The 16,226-nt window shown below is 40.0% G+C and overlaps 1 protein-coding gene across 1 annotated transcript in view; it reads right to left on the reverse strand.

Annotated features, from left to right (window-relative positions):
* Nucleotides 1–16,226, reverse strand: part of dnah12 (dynein, axonemal, heavy chain 12) — a 44,108-nt gene that overhangs the window by 25,564 nt on the left and 2,318 nt on the right. Inside the window, exons 4-49 of the mRNA XM_070545056.1 lie at nucleotides 15,328–15,354; nucleotides 15,045–15,237; nucleotides 14,769–14,838; nucleotides 14,475–14,633; nucleotides 14,194–14,389; nucleotides 13,667–13,855; nucleotides 13,426–13,579; nucleotides 13,260–13,351; nucleotides 12,971–13,149; nucleotides 12,183–12,318; nucleotides 11,969–12,094; nucleotides 11,728–11,862; nucleotides 11,309–11,502; nucleotides 10,995–11,232; nucleotides 10,723–10,908; nucleotides 10,445–10,645; nucleotides 10,143–10,337; nucleotides 9,943–10,064; nucleotides 9,708–9,843; nucleotides 9,478–9,624; nucleotides 9,236–9,355; nucleotides 8,963–9,119; nucleotides 8,695–8,867; nucleotides 8,435–8,587; nucleotides 8,103–8,342; nucleotides 7,650–7,895; nucleotides 7,435–7,554; nucleotides 7,240–7,349; nucleotides 6,979–7,162; nucleotides 6,693–6,833; nucleotides 6,527–6,610; nucleotides 6,253–6,441; nucleotides 6,025–6,144; nucleotides 5,740–5,928; nucleotides 5,516–5,667; nucleotides 5,195–5,333; nucleotides 4,939–5,105; nucleotides 4,578–4,833; nucleotides 4,155–4,451; nucleotides 3,862–4,040; nucleotides 3,472–3,664; nucleotides 2,133–2,294; nucleotides 1,863–2,057; nucleotides 1,625–1,758; nucleotides 1,374–1,536; nucleotides 1,182–1,262 (exon numbers count right to left, since the gene is read on the reverse strand). Of these exons, the coding sequence (XP_070401157.1) occupies nucleotides 1,182–1,262; nucleotides 1,374–1,536; nucleotides 1,625–1,758; nucleotides 1,863–2,057; nucleotides 2,133–2,294; nucleotides 3,472–3,664; nucleotides 3,862–4,040; nucleotides 4,155–4,451; nucleotides 4,578–4,833; nucleotides 4,939–5,105; nucleotides 5,195–5,333; nucleotides 5,516–5,667; nucleotides 5,740–5,928; nucleotides 6,025–6,144; nucleotides 6,253–6,441; nucleotides 6,527–6,610; nucleotides 6,693–6,833; nucleotides 6,979–7,162; nucleotides 7,240–7,349; nucleotides 7,435–7,554; nucleotides 7,650–7,895; nucleotides 8,103–8,342; nucleotides 8,435–8,587; nucleotides 8,695–8,867; nucleotides 8,963–9,119; nucleotides 9,236–9,355; nucleotides 9,478–9,624; nucleotides 9,708–9,843; nucleotides 9,943–10,064; nucleotides 10,143–10,337; nucleotides 10,445–10,645; nucleotides 10,723–10,908; nucleotides 10,995–11,232; nucleotides 11,309–11,502; nucleotides 11,728–11,862; nucleotides 11,969–12,094; nucleotides 12,183–12,318; nucleotides 12,971–13,149; nucleotides 13,260–13,351; nucleotides 13,426–13,579; nucleotides 13,667–13,855; nucleotides 14,194–14,389; nucleotides 14,475–14,633; nucleotides 14,769–14,838; nucleotides 15,045–15,237; nucleotides 15,328–15,354 (7,419 nt within the window). The remainder of the gene's footprint in view (nucleotides 1–1,181; nucleotides 1,263–1,373; nucleotides 1,537–1,624; nucleotides 1,759–1,862; nucleotides 2,058–2,132; nucleotides 2,295–3,471; nucleotides 3,665–3,861; nucleotides 4,041–4,154; nucleotides 4,452–4,577; nucleotides 4,834–4,938; nucleotides 5,106–5,194; nucleotides 5,334–5,515; nucleotides 5,668–5,739; nucleotides 5,929–6,024; nucleotides 6,145–6,252; nucleotides 6,442–6,526; nucleotides 6,611–6,692; nucleotides 6,834–6,978; nucleotides 7,163–7,239; nucleotides 7,350–7,434; nucleotides 7,555–7,649; nucleotides 7,896–8,102; nucleotides 8,343–8,434; nucleotides 8,588–8,694; nucleotides 8,868–8,962; nucleotides 9,120–9,235; nucleotides 9,356–9,477; nucleotides 9,625–9,707; nucleotides 9,844–9,942; nucleotides 10,065–10,142; nucleotides 10,338–10,444; nucleotides 10,646–10,722; nucleotides 10,909–10,994; nucleotides 11,233–11,308; nucleotides 11,503–11,727; nucleotides 11,863–11,968; nucleotides 12,095–12,182; nucleotides 12,319–12,970; nucleotides 13,150–13,259; nucleotides 13,352–13,425; nucleotides 13,580–13,666; nucleotides 13,856–14,193; nucleotides 14,390–14,474; nucleotides 14,634–14,768; nucleotides 14,839–15,044; nucleotides 15,238–15,327; nucleotides 15,355–16,226) is intronic.

The raw sequence follows: 16,226 nt of genomic DNA on the forward strand, positions 1-16,226 counted from the left end.
CTGATAACACTAATTAATTTTTATTTGATCTTGATGGTGAAACTAAAGGCGTTTAACACTGAACACCTAACATGAATGCAGCTTCTGAGAGCTAGCTAATATCAGCTAAAACTGTGTTCTGCTGCTGCTCACCTTCCTTCTTGAAGAACCTAGTCAATACTTGCTTCTGTTCAATTAACTTTTTTCTCCTTGTTTTCTTTTCTGGAAGCCAGATTTCCCTTTCTTGGGAAAAGACATGACTGACTCTCCTGCCTCCAGCTCTGGCTGTCGGCATCTGCGATGTCTCATTAGCTGTACATGCTGCCATGCAGCCCCTGGCCGCTGGTGTGGACTAAACCACTTTGCACATTTTTAAGGGGTGATAGATGCCTCAGAGATTATTCAGTTATTATTTTTAAGGCGAAATTCTGTTTCTTAACCTCTTTATCCAGGTAAAGGGAAGTTTATTAAGACATTAAGTAAGTTGGGGGGAAAAACAACAACAATAAAACATTTTTATTCAAAGCTGTCTCAGGGCCCCTCCCTGCAGTGGGCCCTGGGTAAACGGTACCCCCCCCCCCCCCCCCCCAGTCCAACGCCCCTGAATGGGACTTTAACTTTAAATTTAAAGGCACACTTGGTTTTGTTTGCTTTTAGCACCCCCTAGTGTTCGTTATTAATTATCTGTGGTCAAACTGAAAATGAAATATACCTCCTTGCTGTACGTTTGTCTTTTAACACCTTAATCTAACAGCTGAATTGTCTCGTTGGGCTTCATTAGTGTCTACAGGAGCAGTTCATCACTAAAATAAATGAATCAGCTGTTTTCATGATATAAAACATGCAGGAATGATGCTGGAACCAGACTGCAGTGCCAGGTATGTGACCTCAAAATTTTTTCGTAAATGAGCGGCCCACCACTCTGAAGTTGTAAATGCGGTATTCTGGCCACGGGGACTTTGAAGGTCTGAGTGACATTTCATTCACCTTGTAAAGGGTAATTTTAGCACATACTGGTACAAGAAAATAATTTAAAAATATGAAAATTTTGCATAGTATGATTTTAGGACAGGTTTGTCAGGCTCCTCCTGGCAGGGACAGAGAACCCTGTGTGCACAGTTTTGCCCATCGTTGTACTACATATATTAATTAGATAAATCGGGTTCATGCAGACGTGGAGTAAAGCTGTGGAATGCATTTACCTTCATCATTTGGGTATTGTCTATCTTTGCCTGTTCCAGCTTTGGTTGAAGATCTATTAGTTCTTTTTTCATTTCAGCAACCTGCAAAAAATGGTTAGAATAAAAAATGGCTACATAAAAACAAATAAAAACAAACTGAATAAAAACAACAATATAATGAATAACATTTAAAAAGAAGGAAATTGCACATACCTGTAATTCAGCAAATGCTAGTTTATCCAGTCCGTTCGAGTACCTATGTTTAGCCCTCATCACAGAATCTCTTTTCTGAGTGAGCAGCTGACGGAAAGTCGCAATCAGCTCCAGATAGGATGTTGGAGTCACATAGTTATGACGGCCTAGTTCAGCAAAGAATCTGAAATGAAAAGAGCATGACGATAAAGCATTTACATGTTGTTGATTTTTACTTGTGAATGTAGAAGCTACATATAGGCATGCCATACCTATCTGAGAGCTGTATGGCAGAGGTGTGAAATGTTTTGCAGATGGGAATGACATCCTGCCTCTCTTTTTCACTCATCTCCAGTGACTCCAAGAAGGAGTGAGCGACTCGCTCAAGAGCTTCCTCTGGCCATGACTGTCAAAACCGATGTATTTCTCTTGTTTTATCAAGCATTGACTTTATGTTTCAAAGCCTGGTGTTTTCAATAAATGTAATTGCAAACATTTACAACAAAGTACCTGGTACCAGTCAATAGTACAGCAGTTAATAAGTGACGGAAACTGACGCAGGCGATTTCGAAAGGCATTTCCGATGGGACTGAAGGCCACAACTATGTGCAGGTTTTCTCTACAGCGTGCCACAAAAAATGCAAACAAAGTCAAAGGACTCAGCTCCACATTCCTATTTCCAGCCTGAGCAATGGGTCGTATCATCTGGAAAAAGAAAATTAAATGTTCATTTAAGTCAAAGGAGCCATTCACATAATTAGAATGTCTAGAGAGGCCTACCTCCATGATCTCTTGCTTCTCATCCACAGCAAAGAGATTGGGCACCTCTCCTGTGTTCATGACACTATCCACATCTTCCAGAAAAGCCTCATCTTTGATCTGAGTATCCGTTAACAGAAACACGGTTTTCTGTCCTTTGACCCCAACGTTCTTTAGCAGCATCTACAGATTTAGAAAAACAAACTGTGATTTAATTATGTTGTATCTATTCTGTTGTATTTATACAATACCACTTTAATGGGATACAAAGCACTTTTGCTTGCTTTTAGCACCCCCTAGTGTCCATCATTAATTATCTGTGGTCAAAGCAAAAGTAAAACTTTTGTCTTTTTAACACCTTATAACTGCTGAAATGTCTCCTCAGCCTTCATTAGTTTCCGGAGGAGTGGTTCATCACTAAATCAAACAAATCAGCTCACCATCTATAACCTGCGGGAAACGTGCAGGAAGCAGACTGCAGTGCTAGGTATGCAACCCCTTCTTTCCACCAGCCCATAAAAGCAGCACGTAACAAAATAGCAGCTCCCTTCCAATTGGGAGCACTTCTGACGCTAAACGGGAGCAAAAGCGTTCACACTTCTCATCCTGTGAGGTCACAAAATCACGGGAGAATTGCAACACCATGCGTGATTTCATAAGTCCACATATAGAAAAGGCACGGAGAAAGACAGATGCATGTATCTAAAAAGATCTGTGGTTCATTTTCTGTTCTGTTTACATCGGCTACTTGGGTTTCACAGTAAATACATGTTATTTTATTTTTCTTAAGTTTCCAGACGTTTTACAATGCTTTTGTGTTTGACTTCCTGTTTGGCTCGATCTGAATTGTGGAGTTTGATGTGTTTTGGAAGCATAGCATGTAAAAATTAAACTTGAAACGTAATGATAATGTCACTTCGCTTCTGGAACATGTCCACAACGTCCCACACAATAACGCTAAATGCAGCATAGAATGTTTTGCTGCAGTTTCACACCGCTTTCACACCCAATGGAAAGAAAAGGTAAGCTGATTTTTCCACAGGTGGCGACCTGGCACTCTGAAGTTGCAAATGTGGTATTCTGGCCACGGAAGGCGTTTAGGGGTCTGAGTGAAATTTTATTAATTCTGCAAAGGCTCAAGAAAATTATTTCAAAACATGAAAAATTTGCTAAGTATTCCTTTAAAACCAATGTAATCCCAAGAATTTAAACAAACATTATTGATCAATTACAGCTCAATACAGTCAAAGAATTTTGCAAGTATTAATAGGTCACATATTCTAAGCAAAAAGTAAAAGAATACATGACTGACTCAAAAGCAACCAGATGACAAAAATCTTCCAAAAGTTGGTAAGCTAACCTTGAGGTCATCCCTCCACTCTGTCATTCCATATGTCTTAGAGATTTCAGGTTGAAACATGGTCATGTGGGCCATCGAGGCAGCCAGGCGGGTGATGGACTGGCGTCCACTGCCTCCCAGTCCCACTAGGAGAGCATGGCCTCCAGGCTGCTTTAATACACGGCTTATACGAGACAAGTGCTCCAGGACATAACTGTAGGACGCAGATAATTTTTTTCAGATGACCAAGTTATCACAGTCATCTAAGATTTAGTAAAATGAAAAATAATAAATACAAATCAATTATATCTATAAATTAGGTCAGCGGCTTTGAATTCATTGTTGGGGACAAAACCAGATCGTTAAGTGAAATAATGGCATATTTTATATGCTGCAACCAAAACAGTTTACCGGAAGATGACAAGGTTCATCTGATTCTTGTTCATCTGGTTGTATTCTTGAAGACACGACTCTGCCACCTGAGCAAAGCTATCGATTGACGGCACCTCCGCATACAAGCGTTCATCATCCTCAAGGTCAGGGTTCATGTAATCGCCGAAAAGAAGGCTCTGCATGTCTTCTTCTACCAGCTGAAAAGGAAAAAAACATAGATGGTACAATTTCAGAACATCTCCATGTTTATAAAACAATTTATAGACCATTAATTATGACTCTGCAATACATAAAACTGTATTTTAGCTTACTTTACTGCCTTGTTTGAGATTTTCAAAGACCTGCTCAAAGGACTCATTGAAGTGATTTTCGAGGATGCTGTTCATCAGCTTGTAGAGCCATTCTCTATCTCTGTCATCCACCAGACGATCGTAGTAGACACGGAAGACCTCATGGACAAACAACCGTATCATAGTGTGTTTGTTTTCCAAGGAGTCCTTTTTCAGCAGGAGGCAACCTTGGATGACGCGGGAGAAGTCTCGCAGGTTGAAGGTGTAGTGAGACTTTGCTGGAGTTGGAAGCAGGTTTTTCATGGCTTGTTTATATACCTTTAGAATGTAAAACAGATCATTAAAGGAAGACTGAAGCCTTAGAAATGATCATTTAGAACATAAAAATAGATTTAAGCAAAGAACATAACATCTAACAGATTTTTTAGTCCAAGAGGAACTCACCTCCATCGTAGCTGTCACTATTTGGGTGCCAACAGCGAAACATTCAGGAGGGAACATGTTGTGCTTCAGATAGAAGTCCACGATGTTGGAGAAAATACCAACCATGGTGTCATCACTGAAGGGATTTATGCTAAAAATATTGAAATGTCGCAGGAAGCGAGACGACACTGCATTCCTTCCACCACCAGGGGGGCCCATTGCTGAGATCAGCTGGATATCAACAAGACAAATCTTGGATGTATCCTTGAGATCGTACCTGTCAGAGAACAAAAGCTGAGGCCTTTCCCCAATTTGATAAATGTATTTATGACACATCTATGTTTTTAAAACTTAAATGACTCTCTAATAGGAGGTGGTTTACCAGTTTCCATGGTCTATGAACTGTCGAAGGAGTTCAACAGGAGGCTGTGCCCCGAACCGTTCCAGTGCAGGCATGTTCATGTCATCTACAAACATGACACATTTTTTTCCCAAGGGAGGACCAAAAACGCCTTTCCTTCTCTTATCCAACCTGGACATGATGATATTCTGAAAGATGCATTAAACAAATTCATAATCATATACAATCCAAACGTTTCTACAAGGATAGATGTTATTTTGGTTTCACTAAAACTTACCTGTGTCTGGTTTGCACTTGTTCGTGCAGAAAAGTTGACGAAGAAGGGAAGAAAACGATCTTTGTCCAAATTATTCATCAGTTTCTCCTTTACATATACGGACTTCCCAGTGCCAGTAGGACCGACAAACAGAGGAGGACTAAAACAGAACAAATACATTTTTGGTTTTAGAATAGAATAGAATAGAATAGACTTTACTGATCCCACAGTGGGGAAATTCCCTTGTTACAGTAGGAAAACACTTAAGAGAATAATTTGAACTTCACCTTTGACATCAAAGCTACATTGACTAATGCAGCTTGAAACTCTGAGAATACTTACACTCCATGGGCGATGCAGAGGTCCATTAAATAGGTATAGCGAACTGTATCTATAGTGGGAACAATGATTTCCTGCACTTTAGTGTTTTTGTCTCCAAGGCTGATATCTTTAATTGTCTCGTTCCAGTGAACCCATTGGCCCTTTCCATGAAACTACAGAGAAGATTACATTATGCTTTGCAGAATGAAAAAGGAACTCTTCTGAGTAAAGTAATATGTTTATACCTCATAGAAGTAGTCATACACCAAGCCTTTTTCGTTTAAAGGACACTCCCATGTCCCTATTGTTGTGGGAATTGGGTATTCCTGTCTTTGTCCTGAAATAGTTTCCCTCAAGAACTGACTAAATTTCTCCCTGCTGTCTGCATCACAGGCACCACCTACAGACCACACCAGAGAGAAGGCGAAAGCTGCCTGCAAGCAAAAATAAAGACAAAATGGGGCAAATTTAAACTAAAGATAAGATCATATATTTTTAAGTTGCATGGCAAAATAAATGTGTTGTTTTACCATGATCCAAGTACGAAGACTTTCATCCTCAGGATCTGATTTTACTGGTTCAGTAAAGAGCATCTCAAACAGCCGACACAAGGACATCACTGTGTTACTGTTACTAGTTGGAATAACTTCCTGTGAACAAACCAATGATCCATCATCACAAATCTTGCATAGTTTTATTATCAATAAAATATCTAAATATTCTAAACACATTTAGGCATTGTACTTGGAGCCACTCACTCTGCAGTGTTTTCGAAGAAGCGTAAGAGCAGGTGGTATGAGCCAGTGGAAGAGCTCCAGCAGTAGAGACCGCTTGTCTGGGCTCTGCAGGACTTCAGGAAGAGTGTTCATCCAGGAGATCACCAAAGGCTTCCAGCCCAGCTGAGCTGGTTCCATATAAACCATACCACACCGACTGACTGTGGCAGGCTGTAATTACAGGAAATACTTTAAAATAAATAAACTATCTCAGGTATTTGTATTAAATTGTGTTTACTGCACACATTCAACTCACAGAAGCTTGAGATAAGTCCATGACCTCAAAAATCAGACTCATCTGGGTGGACATCTGAATGATTTCACCACTCATCAGGCACAACTGTGGATGAGTACAGCAAACAGAATGTTATCTGGAGAACATGCAGGCATGAATATTAAACATCTGTCCTAATGTTGCATACTTTTTTGTTATCATCCAGCACAGTGTTCATACTCTCAATCCAGAGTGTGTCTATGGGACCATCAAACACCACCCACTTGTGGTCTGGTGTGTCAGCTAATGCAAACTCACGAAATGTGTTGGCCACAATCCCATCCGTCCACTGAAGAGAGAACAAATGCCAAACATAGGAAGAGAAAGATGACGATTTTTTTTATCAGTTAATTATTATTTATTCTGGTATTATTAATAAAAATTGTGAAAAACAAACAAACATGTAACTCAGAACATCAAAGGAAGAAACTTACTTCATGGGAAACCTGGTCAAACTGTCCAAATAGCTGTCCCATGGTGATGGACTTTGGATTTATTGTCCTGAAGATAACCTTCTCTTCTGCTCCATACCCGTTCTCTTTCATGAGCGTCAAAGTGTCCGCCAGGATGTGCAGCACCGTTGTCTTTCCAGCAAAGGGCTCTCCCACCAACATGAACCTGGAAAGGATCATCATAATACCAGCCAAACCACACATCAGTCATGCAAGCAAAAATACAAAAGGGACACAACTTACCCATGCCTAACTATCATCATCTCATAGGTCTGGATCATTTTTTGTAAGAAGACCTGTGTTGGCTGTATATTCTGCTTTTTACAGCACTGCTCTGCAGCCTCTAAGAACAGCTGATGGCAAATTGAGAAACCAGGTTGTAAATATATTTCAAATAAAAGAGGACAAAGAGTCAAACAGGACATGCATATATCAGACCTGATAGTCGGCCTGAGGTAGGGAGATGCCGGGGAACAAATCGCTGGTGATTCCGTTAAACAGCGGAATATCATGGGAGAGAAACTTGGGCTCATTAACATCCTTTATAGATCTCAGGAGCTGAATATATATAAAAAAATTGTTAAGTTGTAAATAAATTGATAGATTAAGTTCACAATCAGGCTAATCAAATAACAACAAATGTAAACAATTACCAGGATGTCCTCATTCTCATTAGGGTATTTGAGTTTGAGGTTCCCTGCAGCCACAAGAACTGCTTTGACGGCCCTCATTCCATAATCATAATGAAACTGGGAGGAGAGCTGCTCAGAACAAAGCCTGTAAGTCATCACAATCTTTACTGACAGCGGCTTGGCATTGAGGAAGCCATGTGAATAAAGAGAGATCTCTGCTATCAGCGCATAGTTTGGGACCATCATGGCTACAGTTCGGAACAACACCTGCACAAAAGAAGAGAAGAGAAAATATTGCCTAGTGTTTGAAAGCAACATTCTCACTCCTTACACTGCCTTTACTTCAGAGAATTGTAATTAGTACATTTAGTTGTGTGGATGATTTGGAAAGTATTGAGGTAATGAAATGACTTCTTAAAGTAGTCTAAGTGTTCATAAGCGGTAGAGTAAATAAAATGTAACCTATGAAAATACCTTGAGGTTGTCAGGGAGCTCTGAGCGCCCTGCATAGCCAGGGTTCATTGTTATGGACACAAAGCAGTTGGGGTTGAGTTTAAGCATGGTTCCTTCAAAGTCAAAGTACTCCAGCCTCTGCTCGATGGCCCTCTGGATGCACAGAACCTGCTGTGCCACTACAGACAGCACCTCCAGCTCAATGCGGTTGAATTCATCAAAGCAAGCCCACGCTCCAGATGAAGCGAGACCTTTAAAAAACTATAAAATGCATTAAATTTAGATAAGGTTAATGACTAATAATGCATGCAACTAGATCAAAATTATTAAGTTATTTAGAAATTCCACGATACCTTTCCCATGGTGAGATAATCCAGTCCATCTGAACAGTTAAAGACCACGCATTGCACAGCAAGAGCTTTAGCTAAATCTTTAGTGGTTTCAGTCTTTCCGGTTCCAGCTGGACCTTCAGGAGCACCGCCCAAGTTCAGGTAGAAAGCTCCAATCTGAAACAGAGGCAAATCATGTGACCTTAACCATCTATCTGCATTGTTGTAGGGAAGAAATTCACAAGTACTCATCCTCAGCTCTTGAACACATAAAGTTTCTTTACCAGGGTTCGATAGCATCTGTCAGTCAGAGGGGTGATGACCAGACGTGGAGAGTTTCCCAGATACTCGTAGGCATATTTGACATCACAGTTGATGATGTGAACACGAACGTTCTCATTGCTCCAGTAGTAACGAAGCTGCGCTAACCACTGGAAGTCACTTTCATGAGACACGCCTGTTGAATCACATGAAACGTGATTTCCATATGACAGTGGTGAAGTGAATGTCACAATACTTCAAGTCACAGAACTATTTAGAGTCCTAAACTACCTTTCTCAATGAGCTCCATGACAACATCCCTGGCATGGACATCAATTGTGACGAGTGCTTCCAGAGTAACCCGTGTTTGCTTGGCTAGTTTTCCCCTCACCAGCTTTATAATGTCATTTAGCTGATGCTGGAGTTGCTGATAGTATTTCTTTATTCCCTTCATAGATAAAAAAAAATAAAATAAAAAATCACATTGCTTTGACTGTCTTTAAAGGAGGCATTCACAGGGGAAGACAGTTAATCAGAATAGCATGAATATGAATAAACACCCACATCAGCTCCTGCTCCTATGGCTTTATGAACCTCCAATGTCCAAAATATTTGCGAGGTGCAGATTACTACCTGTCCAGGCCACTCCTTGACCCACTGGTCCCGTGGCACCTTAGCATATGCCTGCTCACAACATGGGAAGGACATCATATTACAGAATGAATTATTACACAATACAAACAAACACGATAGCAATGAACTTGTTAAATCCTAAGTTTTGAAGGTATCGGAAGTGATGATCTCACCACCCTGGACCGGTCCACAGCATCTCTGATACTGTGAACCATTACATCCTCCACCTGAATCAGCCACTTCTCCACAGCTCCTTTGACTTCAGATGTATTGATGTGCTGGATCAGTTCAACACGCTCACCCTCACTGCTGTACATGGCCTGGTCAGAAACAGGATGCTGCTTAAAACAAACGATCAAGCACAGTATCAACAAAAAACCAGAGGTATTTTTGTCTGCCTTGCCTGGATATCCAGATTGGGAAGGAAGTCCAGTTTGGAAATACCCTCAAAGCACTTCTTCAGATGAGGCTGAACTCGTAACGGGTCCTTGGTCTCAGAAAGAATCTCAAGCATTTCATCATTGGACAAGAAGAAAAACCTGGAAATAATTTGTTTCAGATATCAAAATGTGTAATATAATTGCTACATTTCTTATGCAAAGTGTTTTTATTTATTTATTTATTTTTTGTTTATTTACCGAGGAAAAAAGAGACGTTTCTTCTCCAGGTAGGCGTTCAAGCCTTTCATAATGCTTTCAAGAAGAGTGTTGGAGTCTTGCAGTTGCTCTAGCAAACCAGGTAAGGAGGTTGCTGCCAGAACCTGTCATTTAGGCCAATTAGGCAATTACAAAAAAACATGTGTGAAATAATTTCCTGAAACATAATTGTTTTATTTTACCTTAGAATTCTTAACACAGTGCCTCATAATATTTTTCCAGTTCCTGTCAACAGTTTGGAAAAGCTGTCCTTCTTCTGGAATCTGCTGCATGATGTCCTGAGATGAAAAGATGGGCTCTAAGTAAAGCCACTGGGCCTGCACCTTAAGCCATTCATCTATGGTTTCATGGATCTGAAGAAGGTGCCCCTCCCATTTCTAAGAAAAAAAATACTTCATCAACAACTGAGCATGGAAAGACCTGGAAAATACTTTAGACTGGACAAACTCTGTCCCAGCGGTGAAGTCTATAAGTTAAAGCTAACCTTTATTTGACTTTCAAAGGGTAAGATGAATGGTGAGCCCCTCATGGTCTGAATCTTCACAATCTGGTCATCTAACATCGTCTGAATATCATCCACAGCTGTCAAGATGGAAACCCCGGTCTCCCTGTAGGGTTGATGCTGGAAGGAAACATCATCCCAAATGTGCACCATGGTTTGCATCGTTTTCTCCAGAGAAAACTCCTGCAGAGAAACGTTGTGTGGACATTTACCACAGAGACCTAGTGATGAACAAACCAGGACATTTCAGGAGTTCTCACCTTACTAGCAACCGCAGTGATAGACTCAAACTCCTTCAGGTAAGGAGTTAGGTCCTGCTTGAGAAATTCCTGCAGTGTTGTATTAGCTTTTGGGGCGATGTTCTGCCCTACGACCTTTGACATCTGGTCCCAGTGGCGATCCTTAATACCTGGGTTGCACACGATGGACAGTACAGGAACGTAGTTCTGTTGGCACAAGTATATTTCAGTATATTAGTCTAAAATGCTGGTATATCATCCATAATTACTGTCAAATTTATAAAGTAAATTACCATAAACATTTTGATTTGGTCCATTAAAGCTTTACACAAATCTACTGTTGGGCTCTCTTGCTTTCTTGGGTCATTTTTACCAGATGCTGTCCTCCCAGAAATGTTTTCCACCTCTTGTGCTGCCTTAACCTGCTTCTGCTGAAAGAACTTCAGCATCTTGAAGATCTCTCTATAGAACTCATCCACTTGAACGCTGATGCTTTCCCCATCCAGCTTCAAGAAATTGCCACCCATCCAACTAATGAGGTAAAAGGCAAAACATTCTCATCTGCTGCTCTTAAAACCAAAATGAAAACTACAACCAGAAATCAGACCTCTTTTCTGCGAGCTTCCACTTGAGGTTAAATCTGAACAGCTTCTGATATGGTTCCATATTCTCTTTGAACACGTCAATTTCTGGGTAAGAAGTCAGGTCCAACTTGTAAAAGGCTTCTTCCTTATTGATGAGGGCAACAGCCTCCTCTGCCTCCTGAAGCACGTTTTCAGTGCTACTTACATGTGCAACATACTGTTCAAAAGGTGATAAAGCAAAAGGTTTTGTTATAGTGATACAAAAAATAAACGAAGAGATAAGCAGTCTGAAAACACAAGTCTCAATCTGCACTGTTGAAGTTTATAAAGAATGCGTTATTTAGTTCATCTTAACTCAATCAGAAGCATATGCAATAGGTAACATTGCAAGCATATTAAAGTTGAACTAATAGTGGTAAATATTGTAATATTGACACTTCACCGATTGTGCCCCATCTGGATCAAAGAAGTTGGAAAACATCTCTATCATCCTTCGTGGTGTTTCCAGCTCCAAAATGAATTTTTCCCTTTTGGCAATCAGCTGTTGAAGTCCTTTCTCCCTGGCCTCCTTCAGCAGCTAAAAATACATGAATTTTTTAAATCTGATTTCAAGATTTTATGATACATAAAGAGACAGACAGTTAGATAGATGTACTATTTTCAAAAGATATTCAGAGCTTTACCTTGTCATTGAGCTCAAAATCGTGCAGGATTTTTTTCTGCCAGTGAAATATGGTTGAAATCATTTCCAAATCCTTTGGATCAAAGATATGGATATCCAAAAGATACAAACATTTGTTGTTGGCTTCCTGTCAAATTGTGGTCCAGAAAGTTGTTAAAGAGGTTGTGTTGTTTTCCCCCAAAACACAGTCAACATAATCATTCCAAGCTAATCACCTTTATTTTTTCAGTCAGGTCTCCAATACCCTTGGTCTTCACAAATTTCATGTATTCTTCTATCTGAGCAATGTCATCTGTGTTTTCAGGAATTTCTCGAGCTTTTCTTTGGATGGCTTCAAATTCAGAGCAGATCCTTGATGCAGACAGAATACAGGATCTCATCAACATGTCACAGTGTATGTCTCAAACACAAAGTCTCTGTTGTGCTTAAAAGGTGTGATTCACTCGTTTAATCAATACATTTGCAGTGGTCTCTAGCATGCCTTGTAAGTCGTACTCGGGAATCAGCACAAAGAATTTAGCTGGAGAAGAAAGCAGCTTCAGACAGCAGGATTTGTTTTCTTATATCCTGATATTTGGACATCTTGCCTTGGACTGGATAAGAGTAACACAACTCTACCACTGACTCCGTTTGCGCTACAGCACTGATGTTTTATCTCCACAAATAACACAAGCCTGGAGGAGTCCTGCTATGCGGTGGAGTTGCGAATGCTAACAGCTTCTACTAGTCGGGATGTGCTCTGCTGTTTCCTGGAGGGTACAAACGCAGCCTACCCTGTCGTGAGTCAAAATGGACGAGTTCATAATTGTCAAGTGACAATGTGATGTAGATCTGCCTGGCCTGTCAAATCCGAGAGTGTCACCGTCTATTTTCTATAAGAAGCTAATGCAGTAAATAGATGTAGGAGATTATTTCCCTGTTGACCGATTATAATCAGAAATAATCATTAGAAATATTTTATCAGTGTTTCACATCTTTAAAATTACTACAACTCGAGACCTACAGCTGATTTTGCTCTCGGAGCTCAGAGACCAGTTTCTTCACAAAGATTTCAGCATAACTCTTAGCTTTGTTGGCGAGGCCTTGCTTCAGTGCCGCACAGTCCAGATGGACCATAGGGAAGAAGCCTTTAGATGGAAGGCTTTTAATCTCCTTGGACACAGATTGAAACGTCTCAATTTCCTTTAACATGCAAAACACATTGAAAGCCATTAGGAAACTAGATTAAACAAGTTGAAACCCTGATTAGTCATCTACACACACAAACAGAAGTCATTTTAAGTATTCCTCACCTTACAGTACTCCTCAAAAGAGTGCTTCTCATCTAAAAATGTATCCACTTGAGTCTGTGTCGTTCCTGTCACAAGCCAGCCGTAGTTGTCATCTGGAAAGAAACTACAAATATCAGCAGTAAAATAAACCTATGAGTAGAGGCTTGTAATAATCTGGGTGCATCACCATAGCTCTGCAAATGCTTGTTAGGTTCCTCTAAATGTTTGTGAACTGTGTTCTTCACAGTGACCATAGCCCAGTCAAGGATGTGTTTAGGCAAGCTGGCGTTTACTGATGGAGATGAGGAATTTGCCAACCACGACTGCACAGTTGGAACTTTCTGTGAGTTTACATAACGAATATGTTAAAATTGAATAAACATGTTTTTGCAAGAAAACTGAATAGACTGACCTGAAAAGCACCTTACCTGCATTGTGTTTACTATGGTAGAAAGGATGTTTAAAACAGAATTTTCCAGATCTTGAGCAGTGGGGTTAATTTCCATTTTTTGTTCATCAAATGTCAAAGCCATACGAAAGATTGGCAGGCAGTGGGGATTGTCTGGATCGAATAACCCGACAAACCTTTCCACGTTTGTCTGGATCAGAGATTTCAACTAGGAATTTAAAGGAGAAAAATATCGATATGTTTAAATGTAGAATCAAACTTTATAGACAATTATTCACACATGATCAACAGACTCATGACTTAATACAAGGACAAGTGAAGTGATGTACCGTTTGTGTAAAAAAGCTATAAACAGATCAGCTTCATGAAGTAATATTAGTTTTCCTCTTTGATTCCATAAGTATGCAGTACATAAGTGCTTGTAAATGTCTCTCTATGTGTGTGTTAGGTGTATGGCTTTCTAGAAGTATCTAGTAGATAATGTCTTTATTTAAATAAATGTATCGATGTTTCTCAAGGCTAAAATGTAAAAGAGTATCATCTCACCTGGTTGGAAATGAGAGTGGATGCACTGTTGTAAAAGGAATCTAGTTTATCCACTTTAACCCTCTTTGTTATTTTTTTACTTGTCAATAAGTGGATCATTTGAGGGAACCAGGTATTCATGATCTGCTTTTCACTGCTCTGACACTCCTCGACTGCCTTACTCAGTAGGCTTTCACATTCCACTGGTCCTGATGCTCTGCACCGTACAATAAAAATAATTACATACAAAAATCCTGATATGAGACATCTTAGGTTGCCCGTTTCTGATCATGACCTCTTACCTGCATGTTGATAGATCAGTCAGGATCAGCTGGTTGAAGGTTTTGTAGCCAATATCCAACACAGCTTGCATTTCAGGGTGCAGAAGGTGCAAATGTGCTTTAATCATTCTGCGGCACTTCAGGAAGCTGTCATGCCTCGGTTCAGAGAAAGGAAGGATTCTGCAAAAGATTCATATATGAAGAGTTCAACAGATTGCTTGGTTTCTAAAAACTTTCCTAAAATGCATCTTATTATGTATTAAATTGTCATTAATTACATCTGAGCTTTTGTTTAGTCCCATTTGAAAAACTCACTTTGACTGGGTGGCTACTGGTGGTTCTGAGCTTTGTTCTTGATGCTGAATATTTATTAACACAGAGTCCACTAAAAGCAGAACATAATACGTTACTTTAACTTTGCAGCAGAGATTCACAGATCTGTGCTAAACTGTCAAGGTCATTATTGAACATTTTCTCAGTTGCACAAAGCCTGAAAGATTTAATCTCTGCTAAATATTTAGCTATAACTAAAGAACTTCAGAGACTAAAATGTTCATCATGTAATGTGCATCCACAGAGAATCAGGAATACCTGTGTGCTCGACCAACGTGGCACGGTACTCGTTGACCACCTCACTGCAAAGCTTCTGCAGGTGTAAACTATGTGTTCCCAGGTTCCCCTTCAGTTTAGGAGAGACTCTGTCTAGAATGGACTCTATACACTTAGGATTGATTGGATCGTAGTGTCGACTTTCTACACATTTTTTAAGGAAGTTGTAGTTCATCTTTAAACGGGGCAAAATAAACATAGTGTGAGGTAAATGCCAAACAAAACATGTTTATCTTGGTTGACTAATAGTAAAGAATAGACTTACCATTTCTTCCCTCTTCTCACTCATCATCTGTAAAGTTCACATCATTTTCAACATATTGAGCCGCATTTAAGTAAAGTGTAAAAGCAAATCACATTTTGTTATAATTTGATGTAAGGAAGTAAGATTTTCTTGTGACCAACAGTTCACCTAGAAATGCTTACGTTTTTTTAAATAGTTTTTTTTTTGTACTTTGGCTGATTTTATATTCATTTTCAGTGCAATACCTGATCATTTTCAGAGGAATGTTTTTGTGTTTTAACCTCGGTGTAAGTGGCTTCAAGTCCATCTACATAAGGGAGGAACCTTTATTAGCAACAGCCTATGACAGGGAAACATCTAGTTAACCATTTTTATTTGAATAAATAAATAAATAATACCAAATATTTCACAATTTTGTATTTGCTGGAATTGTTCACATCTTATAAAGACATAACACACACACACACCTACACACACATTTACATTGTGTAAGGTGCTAGCAGGAACCCATCTTGGTGCCTGTATGTTGGAGTTTACCCCGGTGAACGAGAGGGTAGCCTCCCTCTGCCTATGAGTGGTGACTCCTGATTGTGGTTTGTGCTTATGCACCAAACTACAGTTTAGACTACCCAACCTCTATGGAGATCTTGGAGGGGGTGCTGGAAAGCGCTCCTTCCGGTGACTCCCTCGTTCTGCTGAGGGACTTTAATGCTCATGTGGGCAACGGCAGTGAGACCAGGAGAGGTGTGGTTGGGAGGAACGGCCCCTCTGATCTGAATTTGAGCAGTGTTTTGTTATTGGCCTTTTGGCCCAGTCATGGATTGTCCATAATGAACATCATGTTCAGACATAAGGGTTTCCATATGTGCTCTTGGCACCAGGACACCTTAGGCCACAGCTCGATGATCGATTTTGTCGTT

Source organism: Nothobranchius furzeri, chromosome 15, assembly GCF_043380555.1.
Source record: "Nothobranchius furzeri strain GRZ-AD chromosome 15, NfurGRZ-RIMD1, whole genome shotgun sequence".
Lineage (NCBI taxonomy): Eukaryota > Metazoa > Chordata > Actinopteri > Cyprinodontiformes > Nothobranchiidae > Nothobranchius > Nothobranchius furzeri.